The 19,790-nt window shown below is 50.0% G+C and overlaps 5 protein-coding genes across 5 annotated transcripts; 1 reads left to right on the top strand and 4 right to left on the bottom strand.

Moving 5' to 3' along the window:
* Positions 1–1,118: 1,118 nt before the first annotated feature.
* N7457_002060 (plasma-membrane proton-efflux P-type ATPase) lies at positions 1,119–4,875 on the top strand (the record flags this gene model as incomplete). The annotated part of the gene is made up of 3 exons (XM_057173106.1): positions 1,119–2,603; positions 2,660–4,766; positions 4,829–4,875. The coding sequence occupies 3 exons, from the start codon at positions 1,119–1,121 to the stop codon at positions 4,873–4,875; spliced, it is 3,639 nt and encodes a 1,212-aa protein (XP_057033257.1).
* Positions 4,876–6,403: 1,528 nt separating this feature from the next.
* N7457_002059 (uncharacterized protein) lies at positions 6,404–7,479 on the bottom strand (the record flags this gene model as incomplete). Its single annotated transcript, XM_057173105.1, has 2 exons — positions 6,404–6,858; positions 6,939–7,479. The coding sequence occupies 2 exons, from the start codon at positions 7,477–7,479 to the stop codon at positions 6,404–6,406; spliced, it is 996 nt and encodes a 331-aa protein (XP_057033256.1).
* Positions 7,480–8,939: 1,460 nt separating this feature from the next.
* N7457_002058 (Short-chain dehydrogenase/reductase SDR) lies at positions 8,940–9,543 on the bottom strand (the record flags this gene model as incomplete). Its single annotated transcript, XM_057173104.1, has 2 exons — positions 8,940–9,248; positions 9,418–9,543. 2 exons carry the CDS (start codon positions 9,541–9,543, stop codon positions 8,940–8,942), a joined length of 435 nt encoding a protein of 144 aa, XP_057033255.1.
* Positions 9,544–10,478: 935 nt separating this feature from the next.
* On the bottom strand, positions 10,479–14,708 carry N7457_002057 (EF hand domain protein; the record flags this gene model as incomplete). The annotated part of the gene is made up of 7 exons (XM_057173103.1): positions 10,479–10,508; positions 10,558–11,432; positions 11,462–13,864; positions 13,933–14,118; positions 14,179–14,302; positions 14,371–14,528; positions 14,696–14,708. 7 exons carry the CDS (start codon positions 14,706–14,708, stop codon positions 10,479–10,481), a joined length of 3,789 nt encoding a protein of 1,262 aa, XP_057033254.1.
* Positions 14,709–17,255: 2,547 nt separating this feature from the next.
* On the bottom strand, positions 17,256–19,037 carry N7457_002056 (tubulin alpha chain; the record flags this gene model as incomplete). Its single annotated transcript, XM_057173102.1, has 6 exons — positions 17,256–17,484; positions 17,554–18,508; positions 18,607–18,682; positions 18,794–18,820; positions 18,886–18,926; positions 19,013–19,037. 6 exons carry the CDS (start codon positions 19,035–19,037, stop codon positions 17,256–17,258), a joined length of 1,353 nt encoding a protein of 450 aa, XP_057033253.1.
* Between the last annotated feature and the right edge of the window lie 753 nt (positions 19,038–19,790).

The raw sequence follows: 19,790 nt of genomic DNA, 5'->3' as shown, positions 1-19,790 counted from the left end.
ATACAAGCCCTAACTACGTCCTTGTTGTTTGTGTTGGCCGCTTCAAAATGGGCGAGGATCACGAGGGCTTTCCATAATTTGCAAGGCGGAGAATGCCATACCAAATTGATGTTCAAACATTTCTCAAATTAGCCCACCCCATTGAGATCCTCGTGATCCTAATGACGGGAAAATGAACAATCAATGTTTCCACAATGCGCACTAAATCATATAGCCAACGCGAGATATAGGCTTCGGATAAATACTGATAGCTGCATCCCATCATGTAAATCAACATATCAAAGATTCAACCAGAACAAGCGCGGTAATAACGATGCCGAAAGGTCCGAATGGTGAATCATCGCCACCCAGCTCCTCACTCCAGGCTTCGATGAGGCGGTACATCTTTTGGACTGGCCTGAGCGGTCAGTATATTCCAAAATGTACCCTGATGTGGCCGTGAATGTCCGTAGAGCAAGTTTACAGCACAACCACCCGCAGTAAGAGGCCCAGTTCTCCATAAGTTGCTTGATGGCCGTGTGTATCTCTCTCAACTCCGAGCCAAGCGAAGACAGGCGTAGGCATGCGTATTGAATGAAGCCGAAGCTCATCGAGAGACACTGGCGGCCAGTCTCATCGTTCGAGATTCGCTGACTCGTCTCAAGCGGCCTCGATCGCCGAGTTGCGTACTCCCCCATCCCCAACACTTCTTCTTCTTCTCCCTCTCCTCATCCTTCTTTCTTCATCTTTCCGGTTTCCCATACTCTTGCGAAGAGCACGAACCAGTCCATTTGAGTAAGTCAAGCCCTGTCGCGTTGTCATTGACCCGATGCAAGCTGCGGATGTTTGTCCCGGCTTTCACCACTGTGAACATTGCTCTTGTCCCGTGTCTTGTATCCATCGCATCCTGTTGTATCCGTCTCATCTTGCATCCATCACATCTTGTATCCATCACATCTTGTATCCATCACATCTTGTATCCATCTCATCTTGCATCCATCTTATCTTGCAATCTCCCAATCGGTGTATCAGATCAAACATCTTATCCATTCATACTTCTCGAATGGGTGCACGGATGTGTGTTGCATATTCTTTGGCCATTCACTGACTTTGAACAGTCTTTTCCGGTGTTCGGCACCATGCCGAGACCTAAATCGGATTTACTTGATCCGCGCAGGGCGCCTCTCCGGAGCCACCCTGCCGGGAAGGTTTCTTCTGATGAAGGGAAGGAAGGTTCCAGCTCCCTTTCGGAGCCGATTGAGCCGACAGAAGCCAATGCGCTCTTGCCTCTTGTACACTCTGAGGCTGACAACGCTCACGGCTCTGTGCCTGCCATTGTCCTTCATCCTTCCCAAGATTACCGCGAAAGCCTTCTCAATCACCACCAAAGCCTTCTCCAATCAATTCTTCGCGCACCTTCGTCTGGTGTATCTGACATCCCAGCGCCAGCGCCAGTGACAGAAGATATCCAGGATTACTTTGGAGCCGCTGTTGCAACTGTCGATTCCAACGGGTTTGATAATAACCCTCGTCAAACTGCCCTTGTTCGGCCTTTGAGTTCCTCGCCGGAGCCTTTCAATGAACCAGAATCTCTTGCAAAGATAGAAGCTTCTCTCTGCCAGCACCCGTCATCTATGACCAACGAATCAAAGCAGGCGCATCTTGATCGGTTGCGTGAGATCCCGAGCTACCAACATTCGACCGGCCAATCTGCCGAAGAGGAAAGCGGACAGTGTGACGGTTTGAACGAAGAACACATGGATCGACTCAACCTTTTTCATTCCAGCCTACTTGCTGGGATCAGTGCCCGAAATTCTCGACGTGGTCGTTCCAAGATGGACCATCTCCCTCTCACTGAAGATTCTCTCCCTGAAGTCAAAGAGACCTCCGACTTGGGTACTAGTACTTCCCTGGTCACTGAGAGCAAGGAGTCCACCGGCCTGAATACTCGAACCTCAGATGCCACTGAAGGCAAGGTCTCCACGACTGTTACTCAAATCAGTGATGATCCTTCTGCTCCCGAAGTGGTGAGCTCCATTACCTTTCACCAAGAAACTGAAGAGTCTCTGGATTGTCTCATTGATGAGCTTGTTGCCGAAGATGGCAAGGACCCAGACCCGGAGATACTCAGCATCGGAGCTGGCGAAACCTCTGCGTATCCTCCTGCTCTGTTCGATACCGATGTCAGAGAGGGCCTGAGCGATGAAGAGGTAATTGCTCGGCGAAAGAAGCATGGATGGAATCGTCTGAAGGCACAGAAACAGAACTATTTCATCAAGTTCCTGTCTTTCTTCAATGGGCCTGTCCAATGGGTCATGGAGGTAAGCAATACCATTGACCAATATGATGCGATCGAAATGAAGCACATGCTAATCAAGTTCTCCCACCTCCAGGTTGCGATAATTCTTGCTGGCGGATTGCAAGACTGGATTGACTTTTCTATCATAGTTGCCTTGATGCTTCTGAACGCGATCGTCGGATTCGGCCAGGAATATCATGCAGGCAACATCGTTGAAAGTCTCAAACAGACCCTCGCTCTTAAGGCACTCGTTATTCGAAATGGTTCCCTCGTGGAGATAAACAGTGAAGAGGTTGTTCTTGGTGATATCCTCTTGGTGGAAGATGTGAGTCAATAAGTGATCAGAAACAAAATCGCTGGGGTTAACGTTCTTTTCTCTAGGGCACAATCATTGCAGCAGACGGCAAACTGTTATGCGAAAACGCGTACATCCAAGTCGATCAGTCGGGTATCACTGGAGAATCTCTTTCTGTGGATAAACGCAAAGAAGATCTCATCTTTTCTTCGTCGGTCGTTAAACGTGGAAAGGGGTTCATGGTTGTGACGGCCACTGGTGATCACACATATGTCGGAATTGCCGCTGCCCTGGTGATGACCGCTGGAAATTCCGCTGGTCACTTCAGTGAAGTTCTGAAAGGAATGTCCGGAGTCCTTCTGGTTCTTGTGATCTCCACGATCTTCATTGTCTGGATTGCAGGCTATTATCGCTCTTGCCCGATGGTCCAGATGCTCGAGTTCACCCTGGCTATTACCGTGATCGGGGTACCCGTGGGCCTTCCTGTAGTTGTAACTACTACATTGGCCGTCGGTGCATCCAATCTGGCAAACAAACAGGCAATTGTGCAGAAACTCTCTGCCATTGAGTCATTGGCCGGTGTGGAAATCTTGTGTACAGACAAAACCGGCACACTCACTCGCAACAAGCTAACATTGGGAGAGCCATATGTTGTTCCTGGTATCACGGAAGATGAACTCATGGTGACTGCCTGTCTTGCAGCCAATCGCAACAAAGGGGGGATTGATGCCATTGACAAGGTTTTCCTCAAGGGCCTTCGTAATCGTCCATGGGCAAAATCGCAGATCGTCTCGTACAAGACCCGTGAATTTCATCCATTTGACCCAGTTTCGAAAAAGGTTACTGCAATCGTCGAGGCTCCAGATGGTGAAACCGTCATCTGTGTCAAGGGCGCTCCGATGACTGTCTTGAGAACTGTTGGCAAGGACACTACCCTGTGCAGCCAATTCTTCAAAGATTATGAGGCTAAAGTCAATGAATTTGCCAGTCGAGGATTCCGTGCACTCGGTGTTGCCCGCAAGCGCCAGGGAAGACCATGGGAGGTCCTAGGAATTATTCCATGCTTGGACCCACCGCGTCATGACACTGCTAAAACTATCCTGGAGGCACAGAACCTAGGACTTTCGATCAAGATGCTCACTGGAGACACAGCTGCTATTGCACGTGAAACCGCCCGTGGACTTGGACTCGGTACGAACATTTACAACATCGAAAGACTTGGTGTCACTGGTGCTGGCTCGATGCCTGGTTCGGAGGTCAATGATTTCGTGGAAGCTGCCGATGGATTTGCTGAGGTTTATCCCCAACACAAATACAGTGTGGTGGAGATCCTTCAGCGACGAGGCTATCTGGTGGCGATGACCGGCGACGGTGTAAATGACGCTGCTTCACTGAAAAAGGCTGACACTGGAATTGCCGTGGAAGGTGCATCCGATGCTGCACGCTCTGCTGCCGATATTGTCTTCTTGGCGTCTGGTCTTTCCGCCATCATCGATGCGATCAAAATCTCTCGCCAAATCTTCCATCGCATGTACGCCTATGTGGTTTATCGAATTGCCCTTTCACTTCACTTGGAGATCTTCCTCGGTCTCTGGGTGGTGGTTAGGAATGAAATCCTTGATCTTCGCTTGGTTGTGCTTTTCGCCATCTTTGCAGAGATCGCGACATTGACGATTGCTTATGACAATGCTTCGTATTCACCATCTCCTGTCAAATGGAATCAGCCAAGACTCTGGGGAGAGTCAATTCTCTTAGGATTGATCCTTGCAGGCGGTTCATGGATCACACTCGGTACCATGTTGTTGCAGGGTGAGGACGGAGGTGTGATCGAAGGCCGGGGCTCACGAGATGCGGTTCTATTTTTGCAGATCAGTTTGACCCAGAGCTGGCTGATTTTAATCACTCGAATCACTGGATCCGGGTCAAAGTCACTGTGGGCCAATCGTCCGTCGGTTTATCTTGTCGCTGCCGTTGTTGCTGTCAATTTGACTGCCACCTTCATGACCGCATATGGTATCTTCAGTCACCCCACTTCCTGGTTGACCATCTGGCGTGTCTGGATCCTGTCTTTCGGAGTGACTTGCGTGAACGCACTGGTTTACATCTTGGCGCATACCTCGCGCAAATTTGACAATCTGATGCACGGAAAGAGTCCTCGAAGCAAGGATAAGGAGCGCTCCTGGGAGGACTTCGGTAAGTTAGAAGAGACCCAGTTAATTCTCACCTCTGAGACACAGTCAACTCACCCATCATAGGTCTGAACATGCAGCGCATGGCAAACCAACATGAGAACAGCGCCTAGGGCGGCTCATGATCTGAAATTGAGGATGAGGGCAATGGTGATGCGAACATAAAGTGACAACAACGGGTTGCTTTTGATGGGCGCGAGGATGGGATGCATAAGCATTTGCTTCTGATCGATGAGAACTTGTTTCTGATTGATGCATTCCGAGGATTTCATGATTGAATGGAAGGGAAGATGAGAAAAGGTTGAAGTCTGGTTTCTCCGATGGAGACCCTGTTCCAGGGATTGAGGTCATGAGCCTGTTCTTATTATCATTATTCGAACGCATAGCTGTGACAGACAGACTCAAATAGTACCAGATTTTCTTGACTTGCTGCCTGGTATTGTATGTTTTTTTTTTTTTGGGCTGAATTGGTTGATGCAGCTAGGTATACCGCGTTTTGGACTGCCGTGTCGCCGCGATGGCTTGAATCGTTTGAAGCGTCGAGGCCTATTCACCACTTGTTAACAATACTGATGGCCAAATCGAAATCTTTGGTACAATGGGCTATCCATCGAGGCCTTCCTAGGCAACGCAGCTTGATATTGTGAGCTTATTGACTTGACAAAGTTCGAGTCAGGTTCAAACCATTCAATGAACATGGCAAATACCATTAGGCATTGGCAAATGTTGGAAACTTGGATGACTTCCCCGAGCTCTTGGGGCCCAGACTTGGCAATGAGGTTATAATGAACTACTTGGTAAGTATCTTGAGTGCACTCGTTCCTGAACTTTTGAAAGTGGTACTGACTGTGGAATGTGCGAATAGGGTTATCAGCCCTAATGGCAGGGAAACCTATGGGTGTATCTATATCTGTCTCCAAGATCGATATATCTAGGAGACGCGTTGAGAAAGACGCGAGTTCTGCATGTGCTGAAATGTCTGTGTCTGACGACGGTGAGTGGTCTGCTCGTGGCCAAGAGAGATAAGAACATATGTGACAATGTCTGAGAATGCTGATCTCACAGGAGTATATGAGATATGAGGTGAGTCTGAGGTGAGCGAAGTCAAAGATATGCCTGACAATGGAGATCCAGTTTTAGGAAAAGAAGTGTAGGTTCTCTACGGAGTACGAGGCGGCTAGTTGGCGCTAATCTTTCTAGAGTCGGTCACGAGGAGAGTTGGTCACGAGGGGATCGGTCACGAGGAAGTCGTGCTGGGTTTAGAACCAGGCGGTTGGCTTGCAGATTCTCAACAGAATCAGCAATGAACCAGGGTTACATGCTTCTTACTGTTGACCGCTTGGCTTTTATCATTAGCTATCGGTATGCCTACCCCCGGTTCATGTATAGCTCCCTTCAGAATTAGGGTTATTTGAGGTGGCTTTACGTTGCTTGCCCATTTGAAAGGAAAAGGTGCTATTAAATGCATTGAAGCGGCCATAGTCGACAGAGCGAAATCCTACCGATACACATACGACACCCCAACCGCCTACATGCACTTTTCTTCTTCTTCGGTGGATCTATCGGAATGAAGGGTGGTAGAAATCGCTGTACATAAACTGGGTAGGATTGGCTCAAAGCACTGACATAGATTTACAGATACTACCGTGCCTCTGCAACAGCCCCATGAGACTCAACAGAATCAACTGGTACAGTGACCTTCTCCGTAATGTCTCTGTGCTGACTTCGGTCTTGAGCGTCGATCACCGAGGCTTCACCCTCGCCTACAACGTTGGTTCCTCCCGCCTCAGTATCGGCGTCATTCAGAAACCCCTGTTGTCGGCGGTACATTCGCCAGAAGACCAAACTACCATGGATCTGGGCTGCAGAGAAAGCAACATGTAGCATCGGGGTTACCACTTTGAAGGCAAGCCTCCAATGTTCCCATAGGCTGCCGAACAGCCACATTGTGACCATGGTCTCGAGAAGCGTTCCAGTTGCTGTCGTGAGGCAAGAGAAGAAGAAGACCTTGCTGAGGAATCTGTGGCGTTTGGGAAAGACACGGTATAGAATGATGGCCACGTGGGGAAAGAATTCCGAAATAATATCAAACGCCCCTAGAAAGCCATCATCGTTAGTCTGTCTTTTTTCTGTGGTTTTCCGTTCTTGAAATTCAAATGAATGGTGGATTATTTACCCCAGACCGTGCAAAGTACGAACTCGATATATGCATCGGGTTCGCGTAGTGGCCGTAAACTGATTGCAATCGCAGCTTGGCCAATAAATATGGTGCCAATGTGATGCATCACGGCGACCGGCGACAGTTCCGTGCGGTAGATTAGCTCGAAGATATACATTCCGATCAACATCTGTGCAGCAATGACCAAGATATCCCCTAGTGTGACTATGGAGCCATGAGCGAAAGGCGTCTGGAACGAGGTTCCATTGCAGAAGGTGACACCGATAAAAGGGTAAGCGGCAATAATGAGTATGAGGATCTTGGTGAAGCCGGAAATATGGTGATTGATAAATCCCCGGCGGTTTCGCTCGCTCAATCCTGTATACACAGATCCATACAAACGGCGAATGAGAAATCCTTCGAGAATGTAAAAACGAATGAGGAATAATATGACCAGCACAAGGGAGATGATTAATGCCGAGAATGGGGACAAGGTGGAGATTGGTCCTAGGTTTTTTGAACTTAGGGCAATTGAATGAGGATGTCGTGGTACATGCATGGTTGCGCCTTCAACCGTGAGAGAATGACGGGCACGTTTGTAAGGAGTGGTATGGAGCGAGAATCACAGATAGGATATTTAAAATGATGAAGAGATGGAATACAACGCCCAAGATGCTCGATATCGGATCGACGCGTTCGACATTGTTGATCAAGCAACGGAGAAGTGAAGGCTGAGAAGCTGTAACCAAATCGGGGGTCGTGACCTTCACTGGGCTCTCCGGTGTCTGCGAGCACACCGCCGACATGGCACCCTGGGGGGGCCGTCTGCACTGCATATCTAAGACCTGCTACAGGTGCACCGGGCCTGTACAGCCGAGCCCCACGGAAGATACTAGCGAATTACAGGGTCGGGATGAAAGGCATACGAAGTTACACCATGCTCACTCTTTCCATCTTAGCAACAAATTCCGTTTGTATTACATGCACTGGGCGCCGTTGCCAGAGTATATTGACTTAGGTTGAGCATATGAACTAGTATGAGTCTGCCGTTGCCAAATATCGACCAACAGCAACCAAATGGACCCCAAAACAGAAGACTAAAGCCTCGAGCCAAGCTTTATGTAGCAAAAGCTTAAGCGGTGGGGACTGGCTTACCAAACAGCATGTCCCTGGGCTCAGACGTTTTGTCCCCATTTAGCCCTAACCCAGGCAGCAGAATTGAATAGTGGCGTGGCCAGCCCTCTTACGAAACCAGTTGCGTCGGCATGGTTTTGGATAGAGTTTATACACAGGTACAGGTACAATGTCTGGGCAAATGGCAATTAGGTTGCCTGGGACCTGGGAAATGTGGAAGTTTTCTGAGACCGTATATAGGCACATGGACCTCATGTATTATCGAAAATCAATATCGGCTGACACGCCTTCCGATGTCATATTTATGGCTATACCTTCTCTGTAGGAGATTGCCGAGTTGCCCATCCAATTTCCCTCCCAGAATTCAAGTTTCAACAACGGCCGTTTCTATGAAGACTCGTTCTAGCACAGATCATAACAAGGCAGTACCAAAAATAAACCTCGTCTTAGAAAGCAGGGAGAATCACACTCTCGAATAAGTTCGATGTGGGCTTGTAGGACACACTTGTAGTGATTCAGATGAGCTGAAGTGGGTTTCTCTCAAGGGGGGAAATATATTTTAACACGGAGTCAGCCCGATGCCCTGGCGCAGGTCTTGTAATGCAACATATCACTCAAAGTCATGGCGATGAATATCAAGAAGCAGTCGTGGGAGAGGAAAGGCCAAAGCCTTGCGATATGAGAGCAATTACCAGGACTGAATAACATTCACCGGTGGTCACAAATTAAAACATCATGTTGGAATTCATTCTGGAGTCCATACCCCGTAGTATCACTGAGTATGCACAATGCACAAATGCGTCGTGCAGAATTCTTCGGTTTAGCCACCGACTAGTTTCTCATCCCGGTGGTGGGAATGAGCACAAGCCCGAAGTGAATTAATTATCATGCAGTGTGGCCACCATCAATGCGTAGGTCACTACCAGTCATATAACTGCTGGCAGCAGAAAGCAAGAATACAATAGCTCCGCAATACTCCTCGGGGCGGGAGAGACGGCCTAACATGTTCCCGTTGGCAAACTGACCACGGCGCTCGGGGTACTCGATAAAGAGATCTTCTAACATGGAGGTCAAAGTATACCCGGGGGAGAGGGTGTTGACGCGGATGTTATACTGCCCCCACTCGGCGGCGAGGTTGCGAGCCATTTGAATGACGGCTGCTTTGCTTGCGTTGTAGACGGAGCAAATCAAACCCTATTCGAGTCTCGGTTGGTGTGAATCAATATAGCTAAGGTCAAGTCCAGATTCCAGGGTATGGCTATTAATATATTCTGGTGCTGAAGGCGAGAAGGACATGCTTGCGGCAGATGATGCGGCCAGGAAGCACAGAAAAATATAAGAACCGGGAGATCAGCGGACTTACTCGATTCACGACAGTCCCACTCATACTTGCAACGATGGCGATGTTGCCTCCATTTCCAAAACGAATCATTTGCTTAGCCACTGCCTGGGCGGTCATCAACACACCGGTCATATTCACTTCGAGCATGGCGTCCTGACTCGCTGTGATATAGATGGGATGCAAGCAAGTGTGGAGACCTCTTTGAATCAACGAGTGATTTCAATTGGATACCTTCGTTCGTTTCCCTCACAGTAACGAATTCTGATTCATGACATCGTTCAAAAGAAGGCCCAAGTCCTCCCAAGCCCCATGTTAAATGCATCATAGAGAGTTGGGTCAATGGAATTGACCGTCTACTTCGAGTGGAGATTAAGGCAATTATCAAGATTATGAGAGCCCGGTTACATGAGAAAGGACTTGGCCCTTGTTGATTACACGGTCATACGGTCCAGGAACGGCCATACCTAAGAAGGATGGTCTACAGATGGTACCCCGTTCTAAGCTCGCGATGCCTCATCGTTACAAAAAACAGGCAATAGACACAGCTCCCTGGGTCTGAGCTATCCAGTGAGCCCGACTCTGACTCGGGGCCCCATGGGTTCAACATTCCACGCGATAGGGCATGTGACATGTTGCAACCTTGGACGAGCATCACACCACGCGGGCTTATGCTTATATCTATGTCAAAGGCAGATCCAAGCGTATAACTCGATTATGGATTATTGTAAGCCACACCATACAAGCGAAAGAAACAGAGAGGATACACGTCATGATCATTGGTTCTGTTAGGCCGTTTCCTAGCACATGGGCATCGGTCAACGAGCCAAATCCAAAACAGACTAATCAAGTCGCAACATGAGAAAAGAAAGGAAAGGAGACGATATACACAGCGCTGGACAAACGGAGGGAAACATCGATGCAGAGAAGCCCATTGGTACGTTGATCGTCAGGTCCAAGGGCTTTCATGAAGGAGTGAGAGGCAGAGGCGCAAAGGCGTAGAGTATGTAGGAGATATGTGCAGTGAGAAAGGAAGGAAGGGAAAGAAAGGGAAGGAAAAAGAAGGGAAGGGAAAGATGTCATAATCAAGCCTTTGAAGTCAAGTAGTCCACAGCCTATTATCTGATTAGTACCGTGGAGAATAGAACGTTAAACGAAACGTACCTTGTCAAGGTTATAATCGAACTTTTCGAGGGCATCCAAGGAGTCATCCCGCGTGAAGCCCATGCCGGTCAGCCGTTGAAGAATGAGATCATCTTCGCCCGAGTCGTTATTCAGGGCCCAGCCAGGCTGCTTGGACTTGTCTCCATTGGTCTCCTCGCCAGTGGACGGCTTGGAGTTTTCAAGTGGTGCAAAGAGCGCGTCCCACTCATGTGCAGCTGGCTTTGCTCCACCCTCGGCTGGCGAGCCAACGGGCTGGGTGGTGGCTCCGTGAACATTGTCATTGAAGGTATAGAACTGAGATGATCCGGGTTGTGCAGCATCTGTACCGGAGACAGCTTGCTGCTTCTGAGACGGCGAGTCAAAGGAGAAGTCAAAGTCAGTGGTGTTCTTAGCTTCATGACTCTCTGGCTCATCATCGTCGTCGTCATCTGCTTCGGTCGCAGGTGCAAGGTTCATTCCAGCGAAGGCCGCCTCAAAGTCCGGTCCTCCTAACTTTGCGCCACCGGCCGGGATAGCAGCCTCCGAGATAGAGTCCCGTTGAGTCTCATTGCTGACAACTGGCGCTCCAGTGCTGTGCTCCACTGAATGAGGCGCGTCGGGAGCCACGGTGGGATCAGTTCGCTCAGGCAGCAGACCATTGAACTGAGGAAGGTGGACGTTGTCTTCTTTGGGCGCCTCATACCCCGGTGGGCTTTGTTGCGCCTCTGGGGAGGGGGGCTTAGTAGAAGTTCCTGGGACAGGGAAAGCAGCAAGTTGAGCTGCGTCAATAGAATCCGGCTGCTTCTCCTTTTTGGCAGTGGGCGTGAAATTGTCGTCAAATCCCATTGCAGCCTCATCGTCGGAACTCTCATCGTCGTCATCGTCATGTTGCAGCTCTTGAATTGAGGGAATTCAGCCGAGCCGCCTGATGTAGCTCCATCAGGATGCTCGGGTCCAGGTGTATGCTTCATAGAGGCAAATGCCTCCTCGAAATCATTGCCTTGTTGCGATTCCGACCGTTTGTGCGCCTTGCTGCCGAACAACTCATCAAAGCTTAAATCCTTATTACCTTCGGCCTGGCCTGCAGTGGCAGGAGGGGATGTAGCAGCCTCGGGTTGCTGAGTCGTTGCTGCTGGGACCTCGGGGAACTTGGCTGAAGCATCAAGTCCTTCCTCCTCAAATGGAGACCGCGCCGGAGTACCTCCGAAGGTAGAAGTCGGTGCACGACTGTAGTCGCTAGACTCTGCCACTGATGGAGGCCCATAGTCACTGGTAGCCGCTTGAGAAGGCGTGCCAAATCCAGAGGTTTCGGGCGCACCGAATCGGCTACCAGGGGGCGACACCATGGTAGATGAAGTCACAGACTGAGTATCATTGAATTGTAAAAAGTTGGGAGTCATCTGTCGTGACTGGCTTGGAGGTGGTGGTTCGGAGAATGGCCCAGTAGGGAATGCGCCAGGCAAAGAGCCAGGGGCCGGAGAAACCGATGGCGTGGGAACAGCAGAAGTAACAGGAGATGTAACTGATACTTGTGGCGATTCGGAGCGGAACGAAGTGGGTGGTGGTCCGGCGGCAGAGGGGGCTGCGAATGGCTGCCCGAAGAGGCTGTCAAAGGCCCTTTGCTGATCGCTGGTAACATCAGGAGACCGTGGTTGCTCGCCGGCGCTAGGAGTCCGGCGGAAGAACGGGTTTGTGTTTTGGCTTGTCGTTGAAGCAGGGCTTGCAATCTCGGGCACGCTGCCAGCCAGGGTTGCATCCTCGGAATACTGTGCAGCCTCAGTAGCCAAAGTGTCTATCTCGCCTTGTAGCTTATCCCGTTCGCCCTCTACAGTAGCCAATTGCTTTTTGTTGATGGCAACTAGACCCTTCTGCTGGCGCGCACTGGAACGCGCCTTCTCGAGTGCTGGTTTGAGCTGGGCAACCTCGGCATTGGCATGTCGGATCTTTTCCTTCAAGGAGACATTCTCCTGTTCATCGGCAGCCAGGGCTGTTGAAACCTGCGTATACTGGTTTTGCAAGTCTTGGCGGCTACCCTCAAGCAGTGCATATTGCTGTTGCAGCTTCACCGTCTCTGCCTTCGATGACTTCAGGCGCTCTTCAAGTGCCTTGAAGTTGGTAACCTCTTGCTCATACATTGACCGTGCCTGTGCAAGACGTGCCTCAAAATCACGCTTTTGCTGTGAAGTTTGTGTAATATTTTGTTCGGCAGATGTACGCTTCTCTTGTACAGTGTGCATTTCTCTGGCCAGAGAACCGATTTGGTTGGACAGGTTCGCGAGTTCAGTGGTCTCCTGGGTCAACTTGTTTGATTCCTCGGGATCATTGTCACCAAGGAGATCATCCGATGGAGGTGGGGGTGAGCGAATTGCTGTCGGGGTTCCAGCTGATGCACCAGTGATTTGGGGTTGCAAGCTTTGGCCAAAAGTAGAAGTTGGAATAAAAGGCCTAAAGGTGTGGGATGCCGTTTGCGGGGATGCTCTGGAGGAAGGTGAGCCCGGCGTTTGGAACGCGCTATTTGAGCCTCCGGTAGACTGGGGCATCTGAGGCTGGGCAAACGGCGGCGCTGGGGAATCGAGACCAAACAAATCATCAGCAGCGGTCCGTACAGCGGGTACGGGTGCGGGCGCCGGTGGAGGTGTGGGGGCTGCCATGGGTGCAGGGATCTGGCGACGCATGTTGGGCGGGATGAGCGCGGGAGGGACCACCTGAGGCAGAGGCTCCTTGCCACCACGCTGCAGTCTGACCAAGTACATAGCCACGGCAAATTCTTCCCGGCTCAACTGACCATCTGCGTCAATATCCGCAAGATCCCAGATTTGGGCCAGCGTTTCCTCGGGAAGCTGGGCCTTCATAAAGAAAGATACAGCTTGGTCACCAGTGATCAGTCCCAGCTTGGCAGTATCAACAGTCTCAAAGATGCTATCAAACTGGGCCTTCTCCTGTGGGGTAATCAACCAGTCACCACCGGTGGCTTGAGCGGAAAGAGGACCTCCAAATTGCGGGCGATTGGCTTGATTCATGGGGCTCGATGTTCGCCGAGGGCCGGTGAATTGCTGGGGGATGGCGGGAATGGGAGGCACATCCGCTCTCGCCCCAAAAGAGGCGCGCACTGGTCCTCTTCGAGCTGCCGCCTCGTATAGACCAGGTGGGAGTGTGGCTGGAATACCGCGAAGGGCACCGGATTTATAAGAAGTCAAGAGATGCATAGCGATGGTAAACTCGGTAGCATCTAAGGCACCTCGCTGCTTCGTATCCGATAAGAACCAAATACGACCCAGAACCTCATTAGGAAGTCGGGCGCGTTCGAAGATCTGTTTGGCGATTTCACCTATAGTTCAAATGACAGGCAGGTTAGAGACCGTGGTACTTCTAGGGCGGCAGTCAAGGGTTATTTACCTGAAATCAATCCATTTTTGACGTCTGACTTTTCAAACAGCGACACAAATTTGTTGGCATCATCTGGTTGAAGTGGAGGAACTCTGATGGGTCCACTGGACGAAGGTGGAGGACTTTTAGTTCCTGAATCTGGGACATTTGCCGTAGGATCAACCACAATTCCATCAAAACGAGGTAAAGGGCCAGCTATGATTCATATGAGAATTAGTATAGTTCTCATTGTCTGTGTGAGGAAATACCACTCACTTTGCAAAGCCAACTCGTCAGAGGGTGCACGGCCAGCTTGCGCATGTCCAATTAGACGCAGAACTATACCGAAGCCAGACGGGGTCAGGAGACCCCTGTTCTCCTTATCCGCGATTTGCCATATCTATATCGCCAGTAATTAGCAATAGCCCTGGTGTCATCAATTCAGAAACAAATTTTATATCCACATACCAGGCCAAGAGTGTCAGGGGATAAGTGGGTCTTCTCAAAGAAGGGCACGGCGATTTCACCGGTAATGACGCCAAGGTTGGTGGTATCGGCAGCCTGGAAAAGCTGGTAGAAGACACGCTTCTCCTCCGGCGTGAGGTGGAGATTCGGGTGTCGTTGTGCTGGAACATTACAATCCGTCAGCTCCGCTTGGTTGCGCATACATATTGCAGGTGTATGAATGAGAGGGGATGGTGATGACGGAGGCCGGCGGCCCTTCTCCTGAAGTGCGCCGAAGCTCTCTCGCGATTCCTTTTGGGTCTGACAAGGATTATTGGGGATCACTCACTAGTATCAGCCATTGTTGTATCCTAGGAGGAGCTTAACTCCCCGCCTTCCAATGAGTTCACAATCGTTGGGGGCCTTGGGGAACAAGTGGGAGGTACGGGGTGCCGTCAGCTTAGTTTGAAGATGCGACGGGCATAGGCGAAGCGCGGTGTTCCGGGAAATGTAATGGGCACGAGAATAGATGAATCTCGAGCTCCTCAAAGAAACGCAAACTTCAGGAAGAATGGTGAGGGTGAGTGGTTGGAGTCAATGTCGTAAGGAAGGTTCCTGGGGACCTAAGGCGGTCAGTCGGTTTAGCGCCCATTCCGTCCCTCTGAACCCTGAAAGGGGGTTCTTCACTACAGAGCATAAAGAGAAAATAAACAGCTTTCAAGTGGTTTGTCAAGCTTGGGATCTGCTTCATGATAGGAATAATTTTGTGTCCATTGTTTCAAGGGCAATGATCATTACCGTGGTGAGATCTACCTAATATCGCAAGTCGTTGTCTGTATACTTCAAGGACCACGACTCATAAAGATTTCTACCAACAGGGAACAAGAAAGAAGAGGGCAAAGCGCTGGATATGAATACCAAGACGAGTTGACATGTATTATCTCGCTCTACCTTCGTTCTACTCCGTATAGGTACCGCCTGTTATTCGATAAGATACATACATGTAAGGGTTTGTCAAATATTGGGGAATATTCCCCGACGTCATTGGCAATGTCACAGACCTGGATATATGTCGGGAGCATTGGAATAGAGCATGGTCTTGAAGGATCGAAGGATTCAAAGCATAATTTACTATGTATCACATCACAGATTTCTCTGGATCAGCTGGAGTTTCAAAATAAACCTCGACCTCGTGCTTCATGCTTGGAATGTGAGCTTGGCTAAAAGCGGACGCTACAGTATGCACTACCCACCCAGCTAGCCAAAGAACACTCAATCATAGACGTCACCAGGAAAAAAAAAACTCGGGGCCATTAGTATTCGAGGTATACAAGAAAGATAGTTTCAACATTCAAATCCCCCTCATTCCAATCATGTTCGAGCCCATCGACCAGGAACATACCACGGAGTGATGAACGACCTGGCAACTACAGTCAATGCCACTTAAATCAAACAATTCTAGAACTCACTCGAATATTCAAGATGTGAGGTCTCCTAAACGCTATCTGGTATGTCTACAAGGCCACGTCGAGAGAAAATATGATCCACCTTGAATGGAAGTGCAGCGGCCTGCAGCCTAATGAGAGCACATATCAATTCTCTGACTTCTTCTGGCATAGACATGTATTTTCAACTGAATTCCCTCGCTTCCCCCTGATGTTTGTGTTTAACAACTCAATTACAACATTGTAAACTTGGACACAGATCTGGGAATGACTACTCTAGAGTCTAATCTGGAGCCATAGGCTTCAGTATATGCGGTTGTAGATAAACTAAGTAACCCTAACAAAATGCCTGGAGCTTAAGCCTAAGACGCCTAGTATCATGACCAGCTGACTTTTTTCTACCTTCCAGCCTGTAAAGGAGCGGCATGGTGTGTGTAAAAATATAGCAGACTGTTCCTTTGGTAGTGGCCCGAAGCCTGTGTAAACACGAGAGCCCCAGACAGCTCGCTCGATAGGACTGTCAGTTTATAAATGGCTTAAGCAACATTCTCAGAGACATGCCCGTGGGACTTGACCTATCTTTCTATTAGACTGCCGACTGGCATTTTGCTATGAACACTACCCTGTCGGCAAAACAAGCAAATGAATTTCTACTATGGGATGAGACCAACATTTCCTGGTCACATTACACCATCCGCGTGAGGATCGGATGCCTTAACCATTAGACCAGCCCGCTATTCGGTTGTTCTTGCTCGACGGCTTTGCTGGTTCAACTCAAGGCATTTGAACATGAAGATCATCAAGCAGGCAGGTTGGTTTTGTCACGGTGGAATGGATACTTATCAACATGGATACATTTCAGGCTTATGGCTTAGATTCGGTAACCAGGTAGTTTCCAATGTGGGGTTGAGACTATATGAGGCTTTCACGAAAAGCTAGGTCAGGCATATAACCATCTGGGCATTGAAATCATGTGCTGTATTGAGGAGTACATTGGAAGATCGTCATTTATAGCATCTAATCGCAATAAGAAAGCAGTGATCCATTGCAGAGCCATCTCTGATGGGCTCAATACATCAAATGATACATTGTTCCCCATATCGAGATTGAGCATTCACAAATTGCTGCATACACTATGCTACCTATCACTTGCACACTTTACGGGGCGTAGAGAAGGATAGCTTCCAAGGTTGAGAGAGAGTAATTACAATAGCATACGTATGTAGAGTCCCTAGAAAGACGGATGGAACGAGGGGAAATTTCATCGCTGCTTCAGGGATATTAAAGATATATCGAACAACAAAGCCAGAAATCATTGGCAGCAAAACTTATGTTCCCTTCTATTTGCAAGAAGCCCAATAGACGCATGAAGACACCGAACGTCTAGACACAGCGTTGGTCCCCAAGCCAACCCGTAGAAGGGAAACAACCAGCCCAGAAGATCGGTCACACAACATGGCTAATCTAGTACTCGGGCTCCAGCTCCTCGTCACCCTCGATGGAGTCGGAGGCAACCTCCTCGTAATCACGCTCCAGAGCAGCGAGATCCTCACGAGCCTCAGAGAACTCACCCTCCTCCATACCCTCACCAACGTACCAGTGAACGAAGGCACGCTTGGAGTACATGAGATCGAACTTGTGGTCGAGAGCGGACCAGGCCTCGGCGATAGCGGTGGTGTTGGACAGCATGCAGCTATATCATAGTTAGTACTCAGTTTCGATCAGGTTGCAAGACCCGAACATCTAGGAAAGGAAAACTTACACAGCACGGTTGAGGTTGGCGAGATCGCCGTTGGGGACCTGCTGGGGAGGCTGGTAGCAGATACCGAGCTTGAAGCCAGTAGGGCACCAGTCGACGAACTGGATAGTGCGCTTGGTCTTGAGGGTGGCGACGGCACCGTGGGCATCCTTGGGGACGACATCACCACGGTAGAGCAGACAGGTGGCCATGTACTTGCCGTTGCGGGGGTCACACTTGACCATCTGGTTGTGGGGCTCGAAGCAGTTGGAGGTGATCTCGGTGACCGAGTGGGCCTCGTGAGCGGCCTTGGCGGCGGAGATGATGGGAGAGTAGGCGACCAGAGGGAAGTGGATACGGGGGTAAGGCACCAAGTTAGTCTGGAACTCGTTCAGGTCGACGTTAAGGGAACCGTCGAAACGCAGGGAAGCAGTGATGGAAGAAACGACCTGAGCGATCAGGCGGTTCAGGTTCTCGTAGCTGGGGCGCTCAATGCCGAGGTTGCGGCGACAGATGTCGTAGATGGCCTCGTTGTCGACCATGAAGGAGCAGTCGGAGTGCTCAAGGGTGGTGTGGGTGGTGAGGATGGAGTTGTAGGGCTCAACAACGGCGGTAGCGTTCTGAGGAGCGGGGTAGACACAGAACTCCAGCTTGGACTTCTTGCCGTAGTCGACGGAGAGACGCTCCATCAGGAGAGCACCGAAACCGGAACCGGTACCACCACCGAAGGAGTGGAAGACCAAGAAACCTTGGAGACCGGCGCAAGAATCGGCAACACGACGGACACGGTCAAGGACCTCATCGATCATCTCCTTACCCACGGTGTAGTGACCACGGGCGTAGTTGTTGGAAGCATCCTCCTTACCAGTGATCATCTGCTCGGGGTGGAAGAGCGAACGGTAGGTACCGGTGCGGACCTCATCGACGACATTGGGCTCGAGATCGGCGTAGATGGTACGGGGAACGTACTTGCCCTGACCTGTGAAGTGGGGGAGAAAGAATGTTAGGAGTCCATGCTTTGGAATTTTGCACGTCGAGGCGGGGGGACACGATTATCAAAATCGGGTTTTTTCATACCAGTCTCAGAGAAGAAAGTGCTGAATCCGTGATCGGGGTCGGCCTTCTTGCGCTCCTCAGTGAGGAATCCATCGGGCTATCATCCATGTTAGTCGCGGGTGTTCACGTCTCGGGAAGAAAATAGGGGGTACGGGTGCCCGAGTCAACGTTGGGCGCCACCACGAGTTTGATTGGAACTCTAACGTACCTGGATACCGTGCTCCAGACAGTACAGCTAGAGAATCATCTGTGTCAGTTGACTGCAAATTTGTTGATTCTGCAATGGGGGTGGGTAGTTACCTCCCAGCAGGAGTTGGCGATCTGGCAACCGGCCTGGCCGACTATCGAGAGCAGTCATGTCAGCGCGTCCATTGAATAAAAGATATCATTTCTATCAACTCGAATTGATGAACGAGGTCGAACATACCGTTCAAACTGATAATCTCTCTCATTGTGATTTGATGTTTTCAGGCTAAAAATTCAGGAGGGTGGGGGAAACGGGAACCCAAACAACAAACACGGCGGTCTGAATCTCAGGGGTTAGGTTCGAGACACACAAAATGCACGATGGAAGGGGGCGGGGAGCAGTATACCTGAAGAATGGAGGAATGGAAAGATGAAGGGAAAACAAAGTCGACCAGAAATGTTGTGGAGGAGGAGCGTCTGTGCTGTACAGGGGGGAACTTCGTTGTTGATCCGTTCGTTGGGTCGCGTCGGGTCATCTGATTGGCTCTTTCCCGGCGACGAGCAGCGGTTACTGACCGCCTCGTCCCAGTCTCGTGAGCCCACGTGACAGCTCATACTACCTCGAACCGGGGAGGGAAATGGACATGGCGGGTTTCTCACTTTTGCATTTGGTTTTCTTGTACGGAGTAAAGAAACTAAGTTGCATACCAGTGAAGTGGGCGTCCAGTGGATTACGGAGTACTTGCCAAGGACACAGTGCCGTGTGTTGTGCCGTCGCAGTGCTGGAGCTCTCTAGTCCTCAATACTCGGTCAAGCTCGGATCCACTCTCGGAGAACCACCTGCTCAACCCATCATTCGGCCACATTATACCCAAAGTACGATATCCCCAAAAAGACACATTGGTACAGTATATAATTCCCACGGCATTGCACAACCTAATCTAATTGATCATAAGAGCAAACAAAATCCTTGGCCAAAAAAAAAGGACTCGAGCCTCGTCATGAGCCCAGAATAAGAC

This window comes from Penicillium paradoxum (assembly GCF_028828445.1).
Source record: "Penicillium paradoxum strain IBT 22861 chromosome Unknown utg000003l_segment0_segment0, whole genome shotgun sequence".
NCBI classification, from domain to species: Eukaryota; Fungi; Ascomycota; class Eurotiomycetes; order Eurotiales; family Aspergillaceae; genus Penicillium; species Penicillium paradoxum.
This window is presented reverse-complemented; position numbering and strand designations above follow the sequence as displayed.